The 22,152-nt window shown below is 49.5% G+C and overlaps 1 protein-coding gene across 7 annotated transcripts in view; it reads right to left on the bottom strand.

The window, feature by feature from the left end:
- Nucleotides 1-22,152, bottom strand: part of LOC108940657 (protein MTSS 1-like) — a 52,931-nt gene that overhangs the window by 28,534 nt on the left and 2,245 nt on the right. For all 7 annotated transcript variants that reach the window (XM_029246088.1, XM_029246086.1, XM_029246091.1 and 4 more), the window contains exons 2-3: nt 20,570-20,631; nt 17,980-18,053 (exon numbers count right to left, since the gene is read on the bottom strand). In XM_029246088.1, the coding sequence (XP_029101921.1) occupies nt 17,980-18,053; nt 20,570-20,631 (136 nt within the window). The remainder of the gene's footprint in view (nt 1-17,979; nt 18,054-20,569; nt 20,632-22,152) is intronic.

Genomic DNA, 22,152 nt, shown 5'->3' with positions numbered 1-22,152 from the left:
TTGCGACGGACTGGCGTCCCGTCCCGGGCGTGTCCCCTCCCTCTCTAGCCTTACGCCCTGAGTTGTCGGGTAGGCTCTGGGTCCTCGCGACCCTGTATGGGACAAGCGGTTCAGAAAATGCGCGCGTGTGTGTGTGAGGAAAGAATGTAGCATTTTGAACTTAGAGGGCCTACTTCACCTCAGTGGTTATATAATGGTTTTTTTTTTTTTTTCCAGACCACGTTGAGAGGATTAAACTTTCTTGACAAGTATGAGAGACTGTCAAAATTAAAGTCGGAGCGATCGAAACCACTCTGCCCGGATACAGTTTACACTCGCAGCCGACCACATCCACGCGGCCGATCTGCGATACATCGAGATCACGTTTCAACTGGGCAACAAGCAGCCGTTTCCCTCCTCGAAGAGGGACGGGACATCCCTGAGGGCGACCGCCCGGTACGTCTCGGCCGGCTCCGGGACCGACCGGGTCGGCTCGGGTGCGGCGGGGCGCTGCGATTCCACCTGTCCGGACATCCCCCTCCAGCCTCCAGACAACCAAGGAGAGGGGTCGAACAGCTGATGACCAACTGGACGGGATGCCAAAAAGAAGGCAGCTGGGTCTCAAACAAACGACGTGGTGGTCTGCAGGCATGCGCTGCTGAATATGGAACACGACGAGTGGCGAGATGTGTGCGCGCACCTGTGAAGGACAAAGTTCACGGGCCTCTGTGACAGAGCAGAAACAGGACGCACAAGGGGCGGACCTCATCCCTGAAAACCCGATTAACGCTAAATTTACATGTATTAATTTGAAAGATGCTCTTCTCTAAAGTGACACTGATTATTTTCTAGGATTTCACCGGCAACTTTATCCAAGGTGACTTACGCCAGACACGCTGCACTCAACTCCCTACAGTCCTGCATCCATTTATACAGCACAGCAAGGTGACACACACTCTCACAGAGCTGGAAAGTTGGCTTCCTCAGTTCACGTGAAACGAGGACTGTGGAGAAAACCCATGCAAACTCTACACAGACTGCATTGGATGTGAACCCCCAAATGAGGAGTCCAGGAGCTGCGAGGCACCCGTACTACCCGCTGCGCCACCATGCTGCCCGATAACACCCCAACCCCTTTCAATCACTGCATCCAATCAGATCACAAATGTCATTACTGGATACGTCCAGCTACTTGTTTTCTCCTTCCCCATAACTGTCAGATACTTACTTTGTTGCGGCCAAACGATTTACTTCGACTTGGCTGCTCTTAACTCCGAAGCGCTCCCCCCACTTGTCAATCAAACTGATTGTCCCCGTCATGCCAATTCTCAGCCAATAGGAAAGGAAGAGGAGCACCACAGCCCATCATGGTACATGAGTGACAGGCAGCAGTCCACTCTTCGAGGCTACCAGGGCACAGCAAGTAAAGAATGCCTCTCGGGTTTGAACAAACAAATGAAAGAATGGTGAAGGAGGACTGTGGGGGGGGGGTCTGTAAACTGACCCAGCAGGGTAGAGCGCATTTGTGTTCTTGCGCTGCCATGGCGACACTGCCTTTTAATTGGGCACACACACAGAGGACACGGCTCAAGTGAGCTGGCCAGTGCATCCATCACCGCTCCATTACTGCCCCTCGTTAATCGTTAATCTGCAACCAAAGCCGCAATTTAAAATCCCAGGGCACAAAAGGCCCCCTGCGGTTTGGTCTGCGTTCGGACACCTTATTAGATTATATTAGCTCAGAAGCACCGTAACACTTTAATTAAACCTGGCCACAGCATGTCATCGTCCTTCCCGCTTGACGCACCGATACCGTGACATCACAAGCGAGGACCTCGCCTATGGACGGGCCGTGCCGCAACCTATCGGTCGGATCGGAGGTTCCTGCAAAACGGAAGAATGCAGAATTGACATATCGTACCCCGGACAGATTCTTACACCGTTTCACAGTGGTGACCGAACTGGCCAAAAGCCAGTTTACATTCCCGCGTTGTTTCAATAAAAGGTATACAATGCGTCAGCGAAACCGCCGTCGGCTGCATGCAGAACATAACGTCTTGATGGAACTTAATAGGCCGCACTTCATCCGTCACCAACAAACCCAAACAAAGCGAACAGGTAATGCCGGTAACGTAAAAATCGAGATTAATTTCTAATGCTACCAGCCCGGCAGGTCTTATCATCCAGTCTTGCCGAAATGCAAGTTGCTGCTACTTAATCTGCCTCGACACCAATAAAAGTGTTTTGATGAGTATGAGCAGTCCTCGGGTAAAGTGGAATTCGACCCCTTGCGTGCCGAAGCGGTTTAAGGACAGACACGTACTACACGTCACACACGCCTCGAAAACCGCGTGGGCAATAAATGTCCGCCCGTGCCCTCGATGACAAATAACCTGCAAGCCCACACACCGCAGAGTCTGTATTCAAACCAAACAAAGTGTGGGAAGAACCACCATCGCACCAGTCAGACCTCTCTCGTTCGAGGCCCATCAGGGGACAGCTGGAAACATAGCGGTTAGAGCTGCTTCCTTTAGACCCGAAGGTCAGGCCCAGGTTTACATGTATTCACGTAGCAGACACTTTTCTCCAAAGTGATTTCCATTGAACTCTACGTAGTGTTACCAGCCCACACACCTTATTCACCGCAGTGACTTACACTGATAGATACACTACTTACACTGGGTCACTCATCCATACATCAGTGAAACACACTCTGTCACTCACACACTATGGGAGAACCTGAGCAGCATATCTTTGGATTGTGGGAGGAAACCAGAGCACCCGAAGGAAACTCATGCAGATACAGGGAGAACATGCAACTCCACACAGACTGAGCAGGGATCGAACCCACGTTCTCTTGCACCACCCAGGCGCTGAGAGACAGCAGCGCTGCTCGTTGTGCCACCGTGCTGTAGTACCCTTGAGTAAGATACGTAGCCTAAACTGCGCTAATAAAATTAGCCAACTGCATGAATGGATAAATACTTGTATGTTCACACTGTAAATCGCTTTGGGAAAAAAGCATGTATCTAAATTACTTAATAAAAATGATGAAAAAAGATCTCAAACTGCAAACTACGTTTTTCAACTAAGCCATTTACTACGATTTACCCCTTTAACTATCAGTTCAGGGTAAGTAGCTTAATGAAGGGTATTACAGCAGACGGTCAGATCTGAACCCAGTACCAGGCAGCGACCCCAAGCGCCACACTATCCATTTTAAAATTATTTAAGCGAAACGTCACTTTCGGCCAACGAGTCTGAAATTTGAGCTCCGACGGCTCAGAGTCACGCCGCCGCGTCGAGGAAGCCCATTTTACAGGTTCCTCTGCCAGGACAATGCGGTCTCTGCACTCGCAAAGGAACCAGGCCACCGTCCCAGGGAATCGCGTGCCGCTTTCCATTAACACGATCTCACTTTGAAAGCGAGCGTCCCGCTTCAACGGCGAGAAAGGTGCGCGGTAAACGAGCGACGACGAGGCTGTCCGTGCGAGCGCGCCTGTATGGCGCAGGCTAGCCGTTAGCGTGCTAGCGCGCTAAACACGCGTGACCGAAGCAACTCCTTCGGCTAACGAGTAGCGTCCAGGTTCTGCTCACAAGGCGAAGGTTCTAGAGACAATGTACTGTGGTACACAGGTGCCGACCCCCTTTTGGCACTGCTGGAGAGAGAGTAAAAATGCACAGGTCAGGGAGTGAGTCAACACTCCAGACACTTTTTTTCCCCCCCCTTTTTAATGGGAGGATGAACAACCTTCCTCCAAGGGCAGAACGCGGTAAGGCCTGCATCTCCAAGGCATAACAGATGAACTAATCCCAGGGGGGGGGCGTTTCACATATCGGGCCGCAGACGGAGCATTCCGACGAGCGCGTTCGCTCGACGGTCGGCCGGATCGGAGCAGAAATCCGCGGTTGCGTCGACGGCGGCCTCGCGGCGTGCGATTTGCACGCCGGACATGCCGAGAGCGGCGGCGGAGACGGTGATGAAAGATACCGCAAGACGGGCGGCGGAACGGGGCGCCTCTTAGCTGTAATTAACGTTCATCCCTGGGGCGGACCGCGAACGACGATCCGTCTCCGGCTCGCCGATCCGTCAGCGCTACCAAATCAACCCCCTAACGCGTCCCGTCCGAACGCGGGCCTCGCCCTCGTTTGGAAACGACGCAACGCGGGGCCGACGCGATCGTCGCCGCAGCGCGCACCAGACACACCCGCGTGCGAGTGAACGTTTCGACGGGGCCAGCGTCTCTTCCTCCTAGCCTTTTGCTTCCTCGTTCCGCCGCGTCGGTGAAAGACGCGCGAGCCCGGAACCCGATAGTAACCGGCCCCAAGAGCGCGGAAGCGTCGAGACGCGACATCGGCGAGGAAGGAACTTCCCCCACAAGCGGCTTCTCCACCCCCGCGTGCCACCGTTTCCCACGGACGCTCCATTACATTGACCTCCCGAGACAAGGCCTTCGCACCAAAAGAGGAAAAGCGACAAACAAGCAGCGTACCACACTTTACCCTATGCTTCCTTATTGCACTTGTCGACAGTTGGCAGAAGTCCTGAGTTCAAGTGGACGAGGCTAATTATTAACATCGTTATTGTTCATCCGTTAACCACATTAACAGACTTCTTTATACTTGCTCTGACCTCTGAGCACATCCAGTATCATCACTTTCGTTATAAATCAGTCTCGTAAACAGCACGCTTTATTACCTGCCTAATCCTTCAATTTATTATTATAATACTTGCGCTATTCAAAGCGAGTTACAGATACAACTTTTCCAGATGATTCGGCAGGCCGTTTGGGGAACCGCATCCGGAAGCCCCGAGGTTTTGCAAGTGCGTCGTAAACCTCGACCCCTCCTCCCCCAGCTACATAGCTAAGAAAGGGCGCCTTCCTGGGATCTGCCGCAGCAAGCGTAGGTGTACAAGCCCACGTCCTCAAGCCCTTGCACAACTACAAGCGACAGACCCAAACCGCCTCGAAAGGGCTGCACGCGTGCCAGTTTTTCCGGTCGCGCTGGCGTATCTGCGACCGAGATACGGATCCGGATCGGCACGCGACGGGGTGGGGCGATCGACGGCCCACGTGCCGAGTTCGCTCCGGAACGCTTGTCCCGCCCCTCCCGCGAAGCCTTCGCGTGGACAGCGTGTCCCGACGTGCCGGTCTTCTCCGCAACTCGTAAGCGAATATGGCGCGTGGTATTGCCACGGATTTCAAAATCACAGCAGAGCTAGGGGACCCAACAGGGAAACTGTTCTCAGACTTAAGAGCAGTTTTGTGCATGGGGGGGGTTTAAAAGCTTGATGGTGTCAGCTGGAAAAAATTTTGAACAAGCCAAGGGAGGTCAATTATAATAATTAGTGGTCAAAAACAAAGTATCTATCTCACGAGTGGCCTACTTGAGTCAATCGTTTGGAACAAACTACTTGGCAAAGATTTTTTTTAATTGTTCAGAAATTAAAATAAACCTCAAAACTACAGAGCATTCAGACTAAATGGGACTTAACATCTGTTTGGATTTCTAGCAGGGACTTTGTTTAAAAACAAAGTTGGACCCAAAGCCACCGTGGCTCCTCACTGGGTCTCGCAAGCGATGAGGGTCTCGCTTCCTCGGTCCCAACGCTCGCTGGGATGGGCCGCGTGTCAACGGCAGATGGCATCCCCAGGTACAGGACAGAAGAAGCAGCCGGTGGAGGTGGCGGGGGGGGGGTTCACAATCAGTTCCAGACCTCATTATCCTCCAGGCAAAGTGCTTAACTATTCTTTCCATTTTCATTTAAAATCTTTCCTTGAAGGTGAAACGCGTTCCTTGACACCGGCGCATAAAGTTTTCACGAGCGGACCCGGAGAAGAAAAACCACCGCGATCTTCCCCCTGCTGCGCAAACACTCCGCGCTGCCACCGGCAGAACACCATGACGCGCTGCGACCTTGACAAGGAGCACTCCTCGTGGAGGATGCAACAACGGGAGCATCTGAGGGCACTCCGATAGAGGATGCGAGTTACACGGGGGAGAACAGGCACCAAAACGGATATAACCGAGAGCCACGTCAGACATATTTCATATAAAAAGCAAACATCACCCCTGTGGCGTGAGAGCGCGGGCCCACTTTCTTCAACAAGGAAACCATCTTAGACCGCAGTCATACATGTGAATATTAGACGTGGGGAAATGACACCGTTGCAGGGTTACAAAAGTCAGCCACGTTTGAGATAGCGGTGGATCACGAGATGCAAAAAAAAAAAAAAAAAAAAAAAAAAAAAAAAAAAAAAAAAAAAAAGCCCGAAACAAACCGCTGACCTTCAGCAGGACAGGAGACAGACTGTTCACTCATGGCTGCAAATGTGAGATCTGGCAGAATGTTCGCCCAAAGCTGTTCGCCGGGACGAGGCGGAGGGTCCGAAGCCTCGGCTCCGAGTCGCACCGACCGGCACGGGCAACGGCGCGCGCAACGGCACCGGCCCAGCCTTAAAGAAAGGCCAACTTCCAACATCTCGCAGGCGTGGTGCTCGCAGCGTACCAAATGGACATGTTGGATTCCAGAAGCGGAACATACCAAATCTGCAAGCCTTTGCCAAATGATACAATACATTGGCTTGCATTCCTTCGCTTGGCTGTTGTAGATATAAAATCAATGCAGCCAACAACACAGGTGGTAGTAGCATGGTAAAAGTCTACGCCAATTATTCTCAGATGCCCTTTAAATGACGCCAAATGTAAGGCAAAGCTAATGTAAAGCAGGGGTCAGCCCTCACGGAGAGCACTGATTTCAGCGCTCGAGATGTGGACATCACACCATTTACCTTACGCAACGAGTGTGCCGTTTTACCGTACCATGTTTCGGAAAGAGGACTTTCAGAGAGGGCCGAAGCTAATGGAGAACTGCGCGCATAAACCCAAGGTGGCGGCAGCCAGTGCCCAAATGGGGCCATGGGCTACTTTGCGTGGGTGGCACAGTGGCGCAGCAGGTAGCACTCAGATGATTTTTAAGTACTTTACATCTTTCTAAGCACTGCTCAAGATATTTACATTCCGTAAAATAAACCACGGTAAAGTTATTTCCCAGAAGAACCCGGAGAGCCTCGTAAAGCAGCAGTGTCTGAGAGAGCCTTGTCACAAAAGCCCAGTAAAGATGAAGAGGGGGCACCGTGAGGAGGGTCATGCGGACGGTAAGTGAATCTTCGTCCATGAAATCAAATAAGGTGGTTAGACTCAAACCCGTCACCTCAGTTAAAAATGGATGCAATTAAAATACTTCCAATTAAGCGGGTTCAGAAATGGGTCGGCAGCAGCCTTTTTATATTACCGACACCCATCTCCCTTCTGCGCATTCGCTCGACGCCCGATCTCTGCTTTAATAAGGTTAATAAAAAAAAGCCTGGACTTATTTCTGAACGAAAGAGCATAGTAAAAGGGAGAAACCGTCAAATTATTTAACACTGCTTACGGATTTCAAATAGGAAAAAAGCGGTTTCTCACATTTCTCCAAACTGACTTGGAGCGATAGGAGTGTAAAACGAAGATTCGTTGAATCATTTACCCATCTTTTCTGCATGGTATTCTTATTACCGATTCAGGGCAAGCACTTTTGACCCAGGGTATTACAGCAGATGTGGGGATTCGAACCCGGGACTCGAGCGGAAGCTGGCTGCTAACCGTCCAAAAGGTGCCATTATGATTGCCCATTACAGAGGGTGCCACCCTTTAGTACGACAACGCTGCCGAGACTCCATCCTCTTCACGAGAGAGCGTCACAGGTGCTGCTGAACACAGAGGCAGCCCTTCGCCTCAATTACTGACCTCCATAAAAAAAAAAAAAAAAAAAAGTTTGCTCTCATTTTCCCTCAAACCAGGCCGACGAGCTTCACTCTCCAGCCCTTCTCTGCATCCTGATTCCTTAACTAATACCCGTAGAGCCACAAAGTATTCAAACCCTGCTTCCGGTCCTCCGAAACAGTTTCGATGAATTCGTCTCTCTCTCTCACACACGCAGACTTACTTAGGCCAACACGCATTAGAAAAAGCCCCTCCGAAATGACTTCATTTCGTGCTGACCGTTTTCCCCCGCGTTCACCACAGGAATCAGAAGTCACGTTCCCAGTAAAATAATAATTGCGGATAAATCGTGCGTAGAGCACAGAGGCCCCAAAAACTACAGCTCGGCAACTTTTACAAAGTAAACTTCACGGCGCGTCAAAGGAGAGGCCAAACGCACCAACTAAAATAAGGCCGTTGGTTGGTTGAAAGCGCATTCGAACCAGCTGGCGGCGGCAGGGTTTGACCGCTCCCGTAGCCATTTGCCATGGTTCATTTTTCAAAAGCCCGCTCACACAGACTGGTGTGTGATGCTTTTGTGCCCCCCCAACCCCCAACCCCCAACCCAACCCCATTCCCTCATTGTGCTCCAGTGTAATGCATGCGGAGAAAGGCATAGAGATGGGTGAGCGAGATGAGCCGCTCCGAGGGCCTTTTGACGCGCTCGGGCTTTGTTTACGGCGAGGACGTTATCGCGCAAGTTCATCCGCTCCCCTTGTTCTCCTCTCGTCGTCGTCTCCCTTTCCCGCCCCCTTCAACTACAGATAAATTATGTAGGCCGATTAGCATTTTGATGAGCTCGGTAGGTGCCTCGCTCCCATTTCAGAAGGTGGGATTCTACTGGAAGGCAAAAGACAGGCAAATATGAATTATTAAACCATCAAAATATTAAGTTATTATTCATTTAGCTCAGGCATTTCTCCAAAGTGACTTACTGTATTAGATCCGTACAACTACGGAACAGAGAAGTATGCGAACCCTACAGGGACGGTCTTTATTCTTGCACAAAATACTAAAATATACTTATAAAATCTAAATTAATTCTTGAAATAAATTTACAAATGAATCAACGGTTATGATTTACACAAGCGATTCTGCTCGGTTTAACTGACGCAACTTGGGGTTCACTTATTCTTGCACCTGCGCTACTTGCGTTTCAACCACACACACACACACGATTTCCTCTAAAGCTCCACACGGAATCGGTCATCGCACGAGAAACACCGCTTCTCGTTAAACGACCATTTCGCGGTAAAACTAAGGGACGCAAGCGGTTCACATACTTTCAAGTAGCACTGTACTGCAATTTTTAGCAATTAGGAAGATGACAAGTATAACTAATCCTTTTGTTCCTGTATAATGTGGCGCCGGATGGATTAGTGGCAAAGCCAAGATGGATCGGTCGTCAACGGATCGATCGAGAACATATTTGAGGACACAAACACTTCTAGACGCATTTCGAGGACAGATCACACGCACAGCAACGTAACGCTTTGAGTCGTGTTCAAAGGAATTGCTGAAACGCACAATTTATCCATCCATCCATGTATCTCAAGCTTTTGTTCAGGGTGACTTAGTGTTAGGTTTGTACACAGCTGCTTACAGTGATTTACCCACTTACACACCTGGGTAATTTTCACTTTATGGGTTTGGGGGAAGCACTTTCGTCAAGGGTACTACAGCAGGAGGGGAGATTCCAACCCAAGCCTTTTGACTGCAAGGCAGTGGCGCCGACCACCGCGCCACCTGCCGTCCCGACAGCGCTCCGCAGTCACGTCGAGCATGTCCGGTTGAGGTTTACGGTCGCACGGGAGCAAATTACCGTCACGTTGAAGGGAAGATGGAACATCGCTTCTAGGAAAAGCAAATCCCAGGGACAAAACAGTCACCGTTACCCAGTCAAGTCTGGAAAAAAATGGCTCAAGGGAAAGGGAGGGTGGAGGAACATGAAACAGTGTGTTTTGGAATAACCAAAGTGTTTATTTTTGGGCTTGGGGTGGAGGGAGGTTTCTCAAGCCAGCAAAAGGGGATTGTCAGTTTGACCCTTTGGCTTCCCGTCCCCGAGCGTATAGCCGGTTGTGTGCGAGAGGCGCGTTCGGACCCAAAGACAACAAACAGGGCTCGACTCCCATGCTGGGATTACACCACAGAGGGGAAGGACGCAGGCTGACCCGCAGTTCACTGCACCGTGGCTTCCGAACCGCCAGCTTACGGAGAAAGCCCACGTTTTACTCGAGCCAAGGGAAACGGAGACTGGGGCACCGTACGAGTCGAGGCGCAACACACCCACCATCACCTGACACTGGCTTGCTAACTAGGCTCAGCCCAAGCGCTTTGTTCTTTGCTCTTTAGTCAAAGAGTAGGAGTGAATTTGCTTATTTTCGATGGCGTGATCCATTAAAATTTAATCAGAGCTCTTTGCCACACTTGCCATGCTCATTAGGGGCTACGGTGCACTCCGAATTACTCCAAACCTTAAGTGACAATGACATCGCAGTGACATTTTACATTTATACCTTCAGTTGATGCTTTACTCCAAAGTGACTTAATTTTTTTTACCCATTTAGACAGCTGGGTAATTTTACTGGAGCAATTTAAGGTAAGGTCCTTGCTCAAGGGTGCTACAGTTGGAGGTGGGATTCAAACCTGTGACCATGGGGTCCAAAGCAGCAGGTCTAACCACTACGCTACCAGCTGCCCCAACACTTAAAAATCCTCCAGCTCGGGCAGAAGATGGGATAGCAGTTAGGGCAGTTAACCTGCAATCACAAGGGGCTGGGTTCAAACCCCACTTCCAACTATAGCACCACTGACCAATGCGCTTACCCTGATTTAATACAGTAACAATTCCCCCTCTGTCTAAATGGGTGACTACTTGTAAGCAGCTTAGTATACAAACCTAAGTCACTTTTGAGAAAGGCATCAGCCAAACGAATTAATGAACAGTAATTAGCATTATTAATTGTCACTAATTAATATTAATTCAGGTCACGCTGATGGCAACTGCACACAAAGGGTTTAGAGGAATTTCTTTGGTTTCTTGTTCAGATTTGAATTCATCAAGAACCAGCTGAAATATAACAGTAATTACAACAGAAACCAGTGACCAAATTTTATTCATTTTCCAGCTTATCTGACTTTCCACTGCGCTCTAATATGAAGAAATGGCCTTGGGCTGTTAGTCCGTCTCTTAAACAGCGCTCCCCCTCCCCCCGAGCAATTTCCAGTTCTGCTGCAGAATCCGAGACCCCGTTGCAGGGCGCCCGCGCCCATAATGGCCTCCGCCAGCATCTTTAATAAGAGCCCCTCCGCATCGCAGCTCTGCGCCGTTTCCTTTCAACGTGCCGGTTCTGATGCCGCTTGCTGGACGGCACAGCTGGGCTTTATCAGCCCCCATTAACGGTCAAACAGAGGGGTATGGGGACCGGTCCCGGGAGCCCTCACAAAGAGCCCACTGTTATATGTGTACAGCAGCCCGAGCGCACAGAATAGGGTGCGCTATTGACGCACAATGGCACATAATTAAGTCAGAGTACTTACACACACACACACACACACACACACACACACAAGCCTATTGACTCGCGCCACAGGAAAGAATTTGGCATTTCTCAAAAATATGATCCGAAGGAGACGGCCATCGACGGAGGGGCCGCTCGGCCCATTCCGAACGGTATAGATCCTGAGTTGCTAGGACACCGGTGCAGCTTTTTCGGTTGCATTTGTGCGAGATCCTGAACACACACCCAGTGTTTCTGGAAGTCGGTGTCAAAGCGCTGCGTTGCGGGCCTCAACAATGCCCAAGCAGCGCTCCTCCCCCAGAAAATATACCCTTGGCTGAATCTTCTAGGATGTCTACCAGCCGCTCTTTAATTATTTATTGAGATCTGTAATGATCAAATGAAATAATTAATGGCCTTGCGGTAAACAAATCATGCTGAATCTGCCTCAAAACCTTCCAAAGACACAAAGGAATACGGATTATTAATAAAGCAACGGATTCAAACGGATTTTACAAGTAAGGAGTGGACAGGGAGGGGAGAGGGAATTGAGCTTTTGAATGTTAGGACTAGGAAAGGGGCAAAAAAAAAAAAAAAAAAAAAAAAAAAAAAGATTCCAACCCAAACCGTACATCTTGATTTTGAATTTAAGTTATTTTTTTTAAAAAAAAACATTTAATAAAATAAGGTCTTCCCACGTGGTTAATGTTCAGCCAATTCTCAGAGCTGACTGACACCTGAAACACGGAGTGTGGAAAAAGTAAACAGTGTACCGTGTTCCAGAATGATGTTGAAATTCCCTGCTGCACCTTTGCCCTTGTTGACCCAACTCCCCCCACGTGCCACCGGTCCGATACCCATCGGAGCTGCAGCACTTCCATCATGGGACAGTAAGTAGGACTTCACTGCCCAAGAACCTGGCAAGTCGCTTCTCCCCTCTAGACTACAGGAAAGTTTAAAATTCCTGGATCCTAGTTGGTATCGACACTAAGTTTCTATTCAAATTACTATCCATCTTAAAAAGTAGGGTTGGGTAATTAACAGAAACTAAATTCCCTCCAGTACGCTGGATATTTCAGTGGAAAGATCTCTATCCGTTATCAATAACTGCTTATTCGGTGCAGGGTTGCGGAAGTCCAGAGTCTATCTATGGAAGCATAGGGTGTGATGCAGTGGGAAAAAAAAATACAACAGTTAAAAGTTAACATCCATGAATAGAAGGTACAGATGTGCATATTCTAATGGAAGGAAGTTACAATTTTTTGTACAAAGCAATTTATACTATCTTCCATTAATACACCTTTTTACTATAGCAATTTAGATCAAGTTCCTTTCCAAATGTTACACAACAAGTCAGATGCTGGAATTTGAACCGAACCATTAAGGTCCAAGTTTGCATCTGTTATGGCACTACCCGCACCCCCCCCAGTAACCTGAGAAACGGGAACATGTAGGGTTACATCCCGAAGTTAATGAAATACAACAGAAAGACGCACAACAAAAACCCCCATCTCTATACCCCGCTGCGACTCCAACATCAGCTCGATGTTCTCTTCTTGTTCTCCAGGATTTCCCTTGAAACAGCTGAAGCTGACCTACAGTTTCCAAAACCTTCATGCAGATTACCTTCATCTCCCTACATCCAGAGTCTTGACAAAGACCCCCCAAGACCACCCAAGGTGCCAGAAGTAGAATCCTTACTCATGTAGGCAGTAACTAAACTACGAGGGGCTCCGCGTTGACGCACCTCACCCGCACCCAGGGCCCGTGCGTTGTTCTGCTCTTTCCCAGTCAAGCACAAAGTGGATTTACATTTTTATTCCTTTTGTCCCAACAAAGAGCGAAACAAGCAGAACAGTTTAAAAACAAGCCTTCAGTTCCTTACAAAATGCATTGAAGTCGCCCAAACGAGTCCCATCGTACGGTATTTTATAAGGCAAAGGAAACAGGAGAACGTGGTATTGTCTGTACGGAATGCAAATGAGGAAGCACATCAACCTGTATCAGATGGTTTGGTAGTGGGGGGGGGGGGGCTTCCTGCCCACAAAAACAAGATTAGAGAAAACAAAGATTTGGGCGCACGAAAATATACCCATCATCCCACAGTCCCATGAGAAGTTCGCGCTCATCCATGTCTCTTCTGGACGTAGCTCAGCTTTCCATCAAAACACAACCAGATTCGGGGGGGGTAATGAGCTGCTATGATGCTTCTTGCGGACGGCCTGTCAACAGCGTGACTGTCATTTCAGTGAGCCTCAAATCCGAGCTACTTCAGCTTCTCATGGACATGGGGGAAGTTCTCTGTTAAAATGGCATCCCCTCCCCCCCACCGTTTACCGCAATACACCACAAAAAGCTCCTGTTCAGCATGTTATTTAGCTACAGGCAACAAACGGGTCTGCATAATGGGATCTTTCCAGAACAAACCGAGAGAAAGCTGTTCTCAGGTAGACAGATGACCTATAAACTTCTTTAACCTCATAAAACAGCCCAGCGGTGTGTTCCACTTGGAGTTGGGATTTCTAAGTGCCCCCTAAGATCAAATTCCAGCCCTGATAATTTGACACGCAGCATCCCCATAAAAATATCCAACGGCTTATACACCTTTGCGATCTTTCACACTAACATCATTGTGAGTCACTCCGGGACTTTTTTTCGATCGTAAACATTAGAAAAATCAGGATGGAGAAAAAAATTTTTAAAAGCATTTGTGCAGTTCAGAACTTTAAACTGTCAGAACTGAATTTAAGAAAAAAAAATTCCACGCTATGAAACACAGTCTCAACAGATGCACATTATATAATTTATTAATTCAGCAGATGCATTTCTACAAATTGACGTCATGTCATATCCATAAAGCTTTGGGGGGGCGGCCCCATCGCTCTCAAGATCAGCACCGGTAACCCACGGTATGGGTCACTGGACTACTAGTTACCCACTGTGCCCATCACCGGACCACCGGTTAACCAGGGACCCTGTCGCTATGCCAAAGGTCGGCATGGCCTCACCTCTCAGCAGTGCTACAGGGACGCCCACCACGTGGCAATCTAATCCCCGTCTCACCGTTTTCACATAATCCTGCTTTAATGATGCCAGGGAATTATGGGCAAAGCTCTGAATTTCCACTGCAGAACCAGTTTAATACGGGGCAAAGGGGAGCTGGATGCCCGAGTGCTACACTCGCTGCTGGCCTCGCTCATCTCCCTCGAACCTGCGGCTTCACCTTTGGAAAGGGACCGCCGTGAGTCCCGGCTCGCCGATGTTTTCTTCTGGATTGCAGTTGCCATGGCGACAGCCGTTGCACAAAGCCTGACAGATCAGAACCAGCCCCCCTTCCCCTGTTGCCGGCCGGGCGCAAGAAGCGGAGTCCGTTCTGCGTCACCGATGACGCCAACAGCTCGAGTGAGGCTTGCGATCTGCCGTATGGTGTGTGATGTGTGCGTGAATCTCATCGCGTTCTCCGGCCGTGTTCTGAAACTAAGGACAGCAGGCTCAGTTGGCGCTCGAGCTTCCCCTCGCCTCTCGGCATCAGCAAATGAGAGGTGTTGCTGATGGGAATGATGTCGCATTCATCTGCTTCATAAAAGCCTAATTTTGGAAAGCCATAAGCGCAAATTCACAAGCTCTGACACGAATCGCCCCCAACACATCCTCCCTGGAACCGATCACACACACACACACACACACACACACACACACACACACACACACACAACAGAATAAGAGCCATTATTAAAATACAATCACCACCTTGAGCAAAGGGAATAACATGCACAAAAAGAAAAAAAAAAACCACCAGGGTAAATTTGAAAAAAAACCTGGTGAAAAAAGGACCCGATAGAGATGAACGCAGGGCTACAATGCAGTGAAGCTATTCTGCGATGACTGCGCTTATTTCGAGGACAGAATATGAGTCAGATGCACTGTGGGTTAACCAACCCCACCCCGCAACCTGGATTTCCATATCGTTGCCATGGACACGGTGCCAGCAGCCGCACCGTGCCCTGGAGATGTGACGTAAAGCACTGGAAGTCCCCGACTGGTTAGCGTCTCCTCCCTGATCCCTAACTGACCAACGGACGAGAGGAACGGGAGCCTTATCTTCAAAGCAACATACAACATTCAGCTTCTTACAATTACTGACCCATTTATACAGCTGGAAAATTTACGTACTACTGTTTTTTTTTTTTTTTTTTTTTTTTTTTTTTTTAATAAATAGGAGCAATTTCAGGTTAAGTACCTTGCTCAAGGTTACTACAGCAGGAGGTCGGATTTAAACCTGGGACATGAGTCCCAAGGTGGCAGATCTAACCCTAACCCTTCTGCCAGATTCAGTGCAGATGTCATGGAGCTGGGATGAGTTCTACCCCATGGTTTGCAAACCGTTTCTCTTCACCCTTTCGGGCCATTCTGAGCCATCCTATATTTTCCAGGGTCGGACAAACGGACACCCGAAGCGACGCCTGTAATTTCACAGCAGACAAAAAAGGGAGGACGGGGGATAAAAAGGACGGAGCCGGCGAAGAAGGTAGTGCCGATAAAAGCCTCTCTTAAAAACCGTTAAAATGCTTTCAGAATCGTTGTCGGATAAAGTCTGCGCCGAAATCGTACGAAGATCAGATTAGATGCAACAGCGGCATTTGGAAAACCTTTCATCTGGCCGTCCTACAGTTTAGCGCCATTACACAGGCAATCGGCGATAACGTCAGCCTCGGGGCCACGACCCTCCAACAAGCAGACAAACACCGGGGCAAAGCAGGTACATCAGCCCGGCAAACACAATTATTAAAAATCACAAACACATGGCGTGGCTAAGAAAATCGCAAAAGGCAGAGGTCAGATTATGGGTCTTTAATCACTTTGGGTGGGGGGGGGGGATGAGCAGAGCCGAAAGGGAGCCATTACGGCACGGGAGGCCAACCGTATCGCTCTTGTTCCTGGACTATTTTCCACGCACCATTGAGCGCTACAAGAGGGGAAAGTGACTCAAAATACACATGCAGTAAATTTAAGGATTTTATCCCAGTTCCACTTGCAAAGCACAGACACGCACACACCAGATGTGCGTAGCCTCACACACACACACACACACACACACACACACACACACACACACAGAAAGGGTGGAGCCGACACACCGGGGGTCTAATTCCCAGCAGGGCCTTACAGACCCACATGATCAGTGACCAGGAGCAAAACGACCTCCAACAGCAGCCAGGAGGATTTACAGCATGAGGATTAACCAGGGCCTTTCCTTCCCAGCTCACGTCACACATCCTAGCCACTGCCAGCTGGGGCAAGGCGGGGGGGGGGGGAGAAATTCTTATAAGAACAGGTGACGGGAAGCTTTCCAACGAGCCACGGAAACTGGCGCGTGTTTGTTTGCGGATCCTTGGCGCTGGAAGCCCCTCGGTGTAAACTGTGGACCGGCCGCAGGCGGACGGACGCGGGAAGTCGGCGACGGAGCGCGAGGCGCGCGCTTGCAAACGAGGCCGGGCTGCCGCGCGTTGGCGTGAAGCTTTGGGAAACGCATCGCTTTGCGCCACAGCCGAAGCACTTTCGCAACACCGTTCGTTTGCGCCGCAGATGTGCCCGTTTCCCACCCGGCGCACGTCCCCCACGGAAATTAGCAACTTTAGCAACAAGCTAAGCTAAAGTAGACGCGGAGCTCTGGCAGACCGCAGAGTTCCGAACGCAGCGCAAAACGGCCGTCTAGGAAGCGGGTCCAAGTCGGTGTCGCCGTCCCCTCTCAACGGGGCCTCATTTCTCTCGGGAGAGAGCCTACCAAAAGAAGAAATCTCATACTTGAGATGTTAAAAGCCGCGCCTTGTCAAATCTCTCCTCTGCGTTCGGCACAGGCCAAACCGCGCCCGCCATTAACAGCTCCCCCTGCTCACGTTCGCGCCAGAGGGGCGAGGGGTTCCTCTGCCTGCCGCCAATAACGCCGCGGAGCTAATCCAAAACCGCTCGATCTCGGAGCTGGGGGGGAGGGGCAGGAACGCTGGCCAGAGCGTTTGGGTAGAGCGGTAGCACGGAAAGGCCCGATAGCAACTTTCCGTACTTGGTGGGTCAGGTACATTGTAGCTGTTACCTCAAATTCTGTACCTGTCCAGTTTTGGAACAAATCAGAAAGACAAGTAAATGCCAAGGTTTAAAATATCCTTCTAAACTGCGATCGTTGCGATGTACCGCGGTCGTCGTGTGAACGGAAGCGTACTCGCAAAGAGGCTCCAACATAAAGAAGATGCCCGAAGCCACAAGACATCGGGGCCATTTTGCTTTATTTTCGATTAATTTGGGCCCTTTCTAGAAGGAAAAAAAATGACTGAAACAAAATTGTCGACAACACATGGTTTCTTATGGCTGCGGTAATTGTTTTGCATCCTTTTCTTAATATCTCACCTGAACTTATTCTCCACCTATCCATCGGACAGGTACTGGAACAATTTCACTTCTCAGGATATGAAAATGGAAGGAAATTACGTGCGGCAGATAACGAAAGAACCGTTGGCGTCGAGCCCTCTACGGCGAGGGGAAAGGGAAAGCAGGGCAGGTCCTCGGAGCGGGTGGACGGACGGGAGAGGAAAAGGCGCGCCGCTGACCTGCGCGGTTAGCTTTCCTTCCCGGGGAGCCGTTTACCTGCCGTACATCCCACCCCCGGGGTCTCCCCTTTCCCCCACGAACATCTACGTACCTCTCGTGCTGGTGGCCAGGTCGGCCACTTTCTGGAAGGCATCCAGGAAGGCGGCGGCGGCCACCACCGTGGTCCTGAAAGAGAAGCAGTACAGCAGCAGTTGGTCGCTGAAGTGCTGGGGTTGGAGCGGGTTCGACAAGGTGCGCGTGGGGTCTCCAGGGACATCGGTACAACTCTTTTAAACTCTTTTCAAGCTCTCGGTCTGTGGGTGGCTTCAAGTACCATAATACAACTTCAGTGAAGATAATTAGCGGGATGATGAATCGGTTCTTCGCTGAACAGACGGTCTGAACAAACGCGAACTGGCAAGAAATAAACTTTGCGCCGCATGTTCAGTAAACTACTTGTATTTACTGTAGATCCACAGAGCTACGGAAAGCTCGATCAGGATTTTTCATTTACTTTTATTCACAGACCCAAGGATACAGTTTTTTCATAAACAGGAAATAGCTCGAATTTCTTATTTTTCCAGTCAAGACAGTTTTTGAGCAGGGGCATTATGTTGTAATGGGTGAGTTCAAGGCCTCGACAGGTTCATTACCCTGCTGGAAATAGATGCAAACCCTAGAACAGTAGCCAAGCACAAAGAAAACACGGAAAAGCGTAAGTGGCCCATCAGGCGTGTTCGACAAACACGTCCCTTCTGCAGAAGACTGTGCTGCGCGTGTTGAACCGTGTAGCCAAAACAAACCTTGAGAACATCTGCGCACTTGGACGACGCGTGGTCTGAATGAAGGTCATGACATCACACATACACACACGAACTCTGTTGTTAGTTAAAGTTATTTTCGGCAGGAGCGTGCACAGGGTGCTTCCAGAAAATCACGTTGAGGTCTATTAAAAAGGCCAAAAGGAGCTTAGCAGGGAAACCAAAACGCTTGACGCCAAATACACAATAAGCCATTAAACAAAAGCACTTCTGGGGACAAATGCAGCCAACCGATGGGATATCTAATGCCCCACTTTTTTTGCTACTCCCCCGCCCCATACTGAGAGCTGCTGTACAAATTCAGGATGAACTCTCTCTGGCATTGACCTCACAACCTAACAAAAAAAAAAAAAAAAAAAAAAAAAATCACCTTAGGTCCCTGACATATGGTCTTCATCTAACTGATCAAAAACACCACCTGAATATTAATCAGCACAGACATAAATAAGAGTTCCCTTAAAAATCAGGATGCGGCACTTCGAAACGAAGACCTTCTGAGACTTGATTACATGCTAACTTGTCTTAAAAGTCAAAAATAAGTCAAAAACAGCTTGATAATTCACCACTTAAAAGCTGAACGACCGAGATGTTCCTATAATTAGGATACTTCCTAGCTGGGCTGGAAGGGCAGAGCTAAATTATAGAGCACTAAACTCTGGAGTTCATTAGAGGCTTTCCAAGAGCCCCTTGCTGAGGTCCACAGTTCGGCTCAGCGGGGATCCCGACCCATACTGCGGGAGGGGTACGACCAAAGCATACTGGAGATCATCACGATCGATTACCATCGATGAGACTTAGAGATGGCTGTAGCCATCCAGCAGGAGTCCAGGGTGGCCCTGTGGCAATGCAGGTGACCCTACAGGATTCACGGTCACCTTGCGGTCAGGCTGTATTCTGAACCAAGTTCATCGACCACTATAAGAGTCGACAGGTCGGTGACAATAAAGAAGGCCACCTGCCCTACAGAATGGGCTGCCAAGAGTGCCGCACCGAGAAGCTGGAGCTTCGCGCGACACGTCTTGCAACATCACATCTCGCACAACACCGTCTGCAGCAGATGGCTTCGGGGAAACAAGTTACGCCAATAGATGCACCCTCGCGGCTCAAACTCCTACGATCCACTCATCACCCACGTCATTTACGCCGACATTAAAACGCATTAAAATGCTCCGCCTTCTCCCGGAGTTAACCGCAGGCACGCGGTCCACACTCGCACCCCCAGCCTGCTCCGTCGCTGGACCTACACCGTGGAAATTCACCGCAAAAAATGGTAAGCGGGTTCAGGTGAAACTACACATACAGGCCTTTGTATTTATAAGCAGAACTCCGCTTGGGATAAATCCGTTTACCAAGCAGCCTGATGACAACAGTCACTTTAAACCGTAGAAAAAAGGCAGTCTGCCTTGTAATTTAGTGATCACCACACCTAACGGTTGACAGAATTCCCCAAACCTTCCCACTGCATCACAGGAAGATGTGTGACATCAGGTCTAAACAGTTCCATTGTCTTCACACGGAACCATATAAATCAGCACCTGTTTTACTCCATCTACGTCCCCAGAACACCCCGGGGGGGGCAGCCACACCTTTCCCATAAATATGGGCAGAAAGTATAAAGGTGACCTCAACAAAGCCAATAATGGTTAATAAAGTAGGGTAAATACAGGTCTGAACGTGCAGCCGGAATCCTGAAATGTGATTATGAAAATACATATCCGAGTTATCACTAATAATGCTTGTAACATTTCCCCCCCCCCCTTTAAAGTCCACAGTGTTGACATCCACATCATAAGCTATTTGATGGTTTACGGCACCTAGAAATAGGAAGAGGCCAGAGCAGCACCTGCCCAGAAATTATGGGGGGGGGTAGGATCTGCTCACCTGAGCTGAGACTGCAGCTTCCCGGCCTTGTTTATGAAGTCCTCCCAGATGGGGTAGCTGCTCTGTGGAGGAAAAAGAGATGCGTTTCAGCCAGAAAGTTGGAGCTCCCCCTCTGGCATCAATCAACACACCTACGAGCTGCTCCCTCCACGCTGGATCCAATCTCGGGCCACAAGGTCGAAACCCACCGCGCAACAGCAACTTCCGGATAAAGCGATTCGGTGCATCGATTCAGTCGCAGATGTCACGCTGCGCTTCGACATTCGGGAGAAACGGCTTAAAATTACAGGACGACGGCGGTCAGCGCGAAAGGATGACCCACATACTCCGCGTTATTAATAATGTTCGGAGTGGCGGTGGGGGGTGGGCGACAGGTTGAGAACAATCCCGCACACAGACAGGACAATTCAGTTGATGGGGACACTGCTGGGGAGGACAGCACTGTACACTCCACCCAGACCACCTGTACATACATTTGTTACCATTTGTCGCTTTTTCTCCAAAACGCTGCACAATGACACGTTTATACATTAAACTATTAACAGCGAATTACCTATTTACGCAGCTGGGTATTTTAACTGTTTCATGCAAGAGTAAGTACCTTGGTCAAGGGTACTAGAGCTGGAGGTGGGATTTGAACCTGGATCCTTTGAGTACAAGGTGAACAGCTTTAACCACTATGCCCCCTGCTGACCCTACCCTTGCAGTATTAGGACAGCTGGTACCCTAGTGGTTAGAGTTACTGTCTTTGGACCCAAAGGTCGCAGGTTCGAGCCTCACCTCCGGCTGTAGTACCCCTGAGCAAAGTACTTACCCTAAAATTGCTCCAGTATAAATGGGTCAATAATTGTAACCTCAACACTAAGTTGCTTTGGAGAAAAGCATCAGCTAAATGAATAGATGTATTAGCCTCAGCTGCCCAAAAAGGCAACTGTGGAACTGACGACACACACACACACACAGCTATGTGCTCAAAGGTGCATCACCAACTGGACCTTCAGGAATGTGACTTTCTGCAACATTAATACTTCAGCAGCCTAAAGGCTGACCCTCATCGACTGGCACGAGTGCGTGCTTTGATTTTTTTTTTAGGCTATGGAAAAAAAGAGAAAGAAGGAACGGGGCAGCGAGGGGAACAGGGTCACAAGCCGCAAGCCCGAAGGTGATGAATCAAGTCCCCGATGACACCCTGCAATGCAACATATTGAGATGTGCAAATGGACAAAGCTGAGCCGCTTTTGAAAAAGCACGCGGGAGAGACAGGGAAACCAACTGTAAAACAAGTGCTCCATCACTTGGGTTTCCTTTGTTGTCAGCAGAGACCAGTCGGGAGGCCGTTACCGTGACAACGTGGGAAAGATTGTGACGAGGGGTAAGGGACCCATCGACCTGGTGTTTGTGCTCTATGGAGACAATGTCAGCGTCGAGCTCCTTTGAATACTGGTGTGGACACGTCAGGGGGGAACAAACAAGACGCCCACCCGGCTGGGACCCACACCGTTCCAACTGGGGCATGAATCACACCCCTATGGAAGCATCATTTGGTTGAAAGGGCACATGGGTAGGTGATTGCGATAACAGTC

Source organism: Scleropages formosus, chromosome 18 (genome assembly GCF_900964775.1).
Source record: "Scleropages formosus chromosome 18, fSclFor1.1, whole genome shotgun sequence".
In the NCBI taxonomy this organism is placed as follows: Eukaryota; Metazoa; Chordata; class Actinopteri; order Osteoglossiformes; family Osteoglossidae; genus Scleropages; species Scleropages formosus.
Note: the sequence above shows the minus strand (reverse complement) of the source record. Positions and strands in the feature narration are given on the sequence as shown.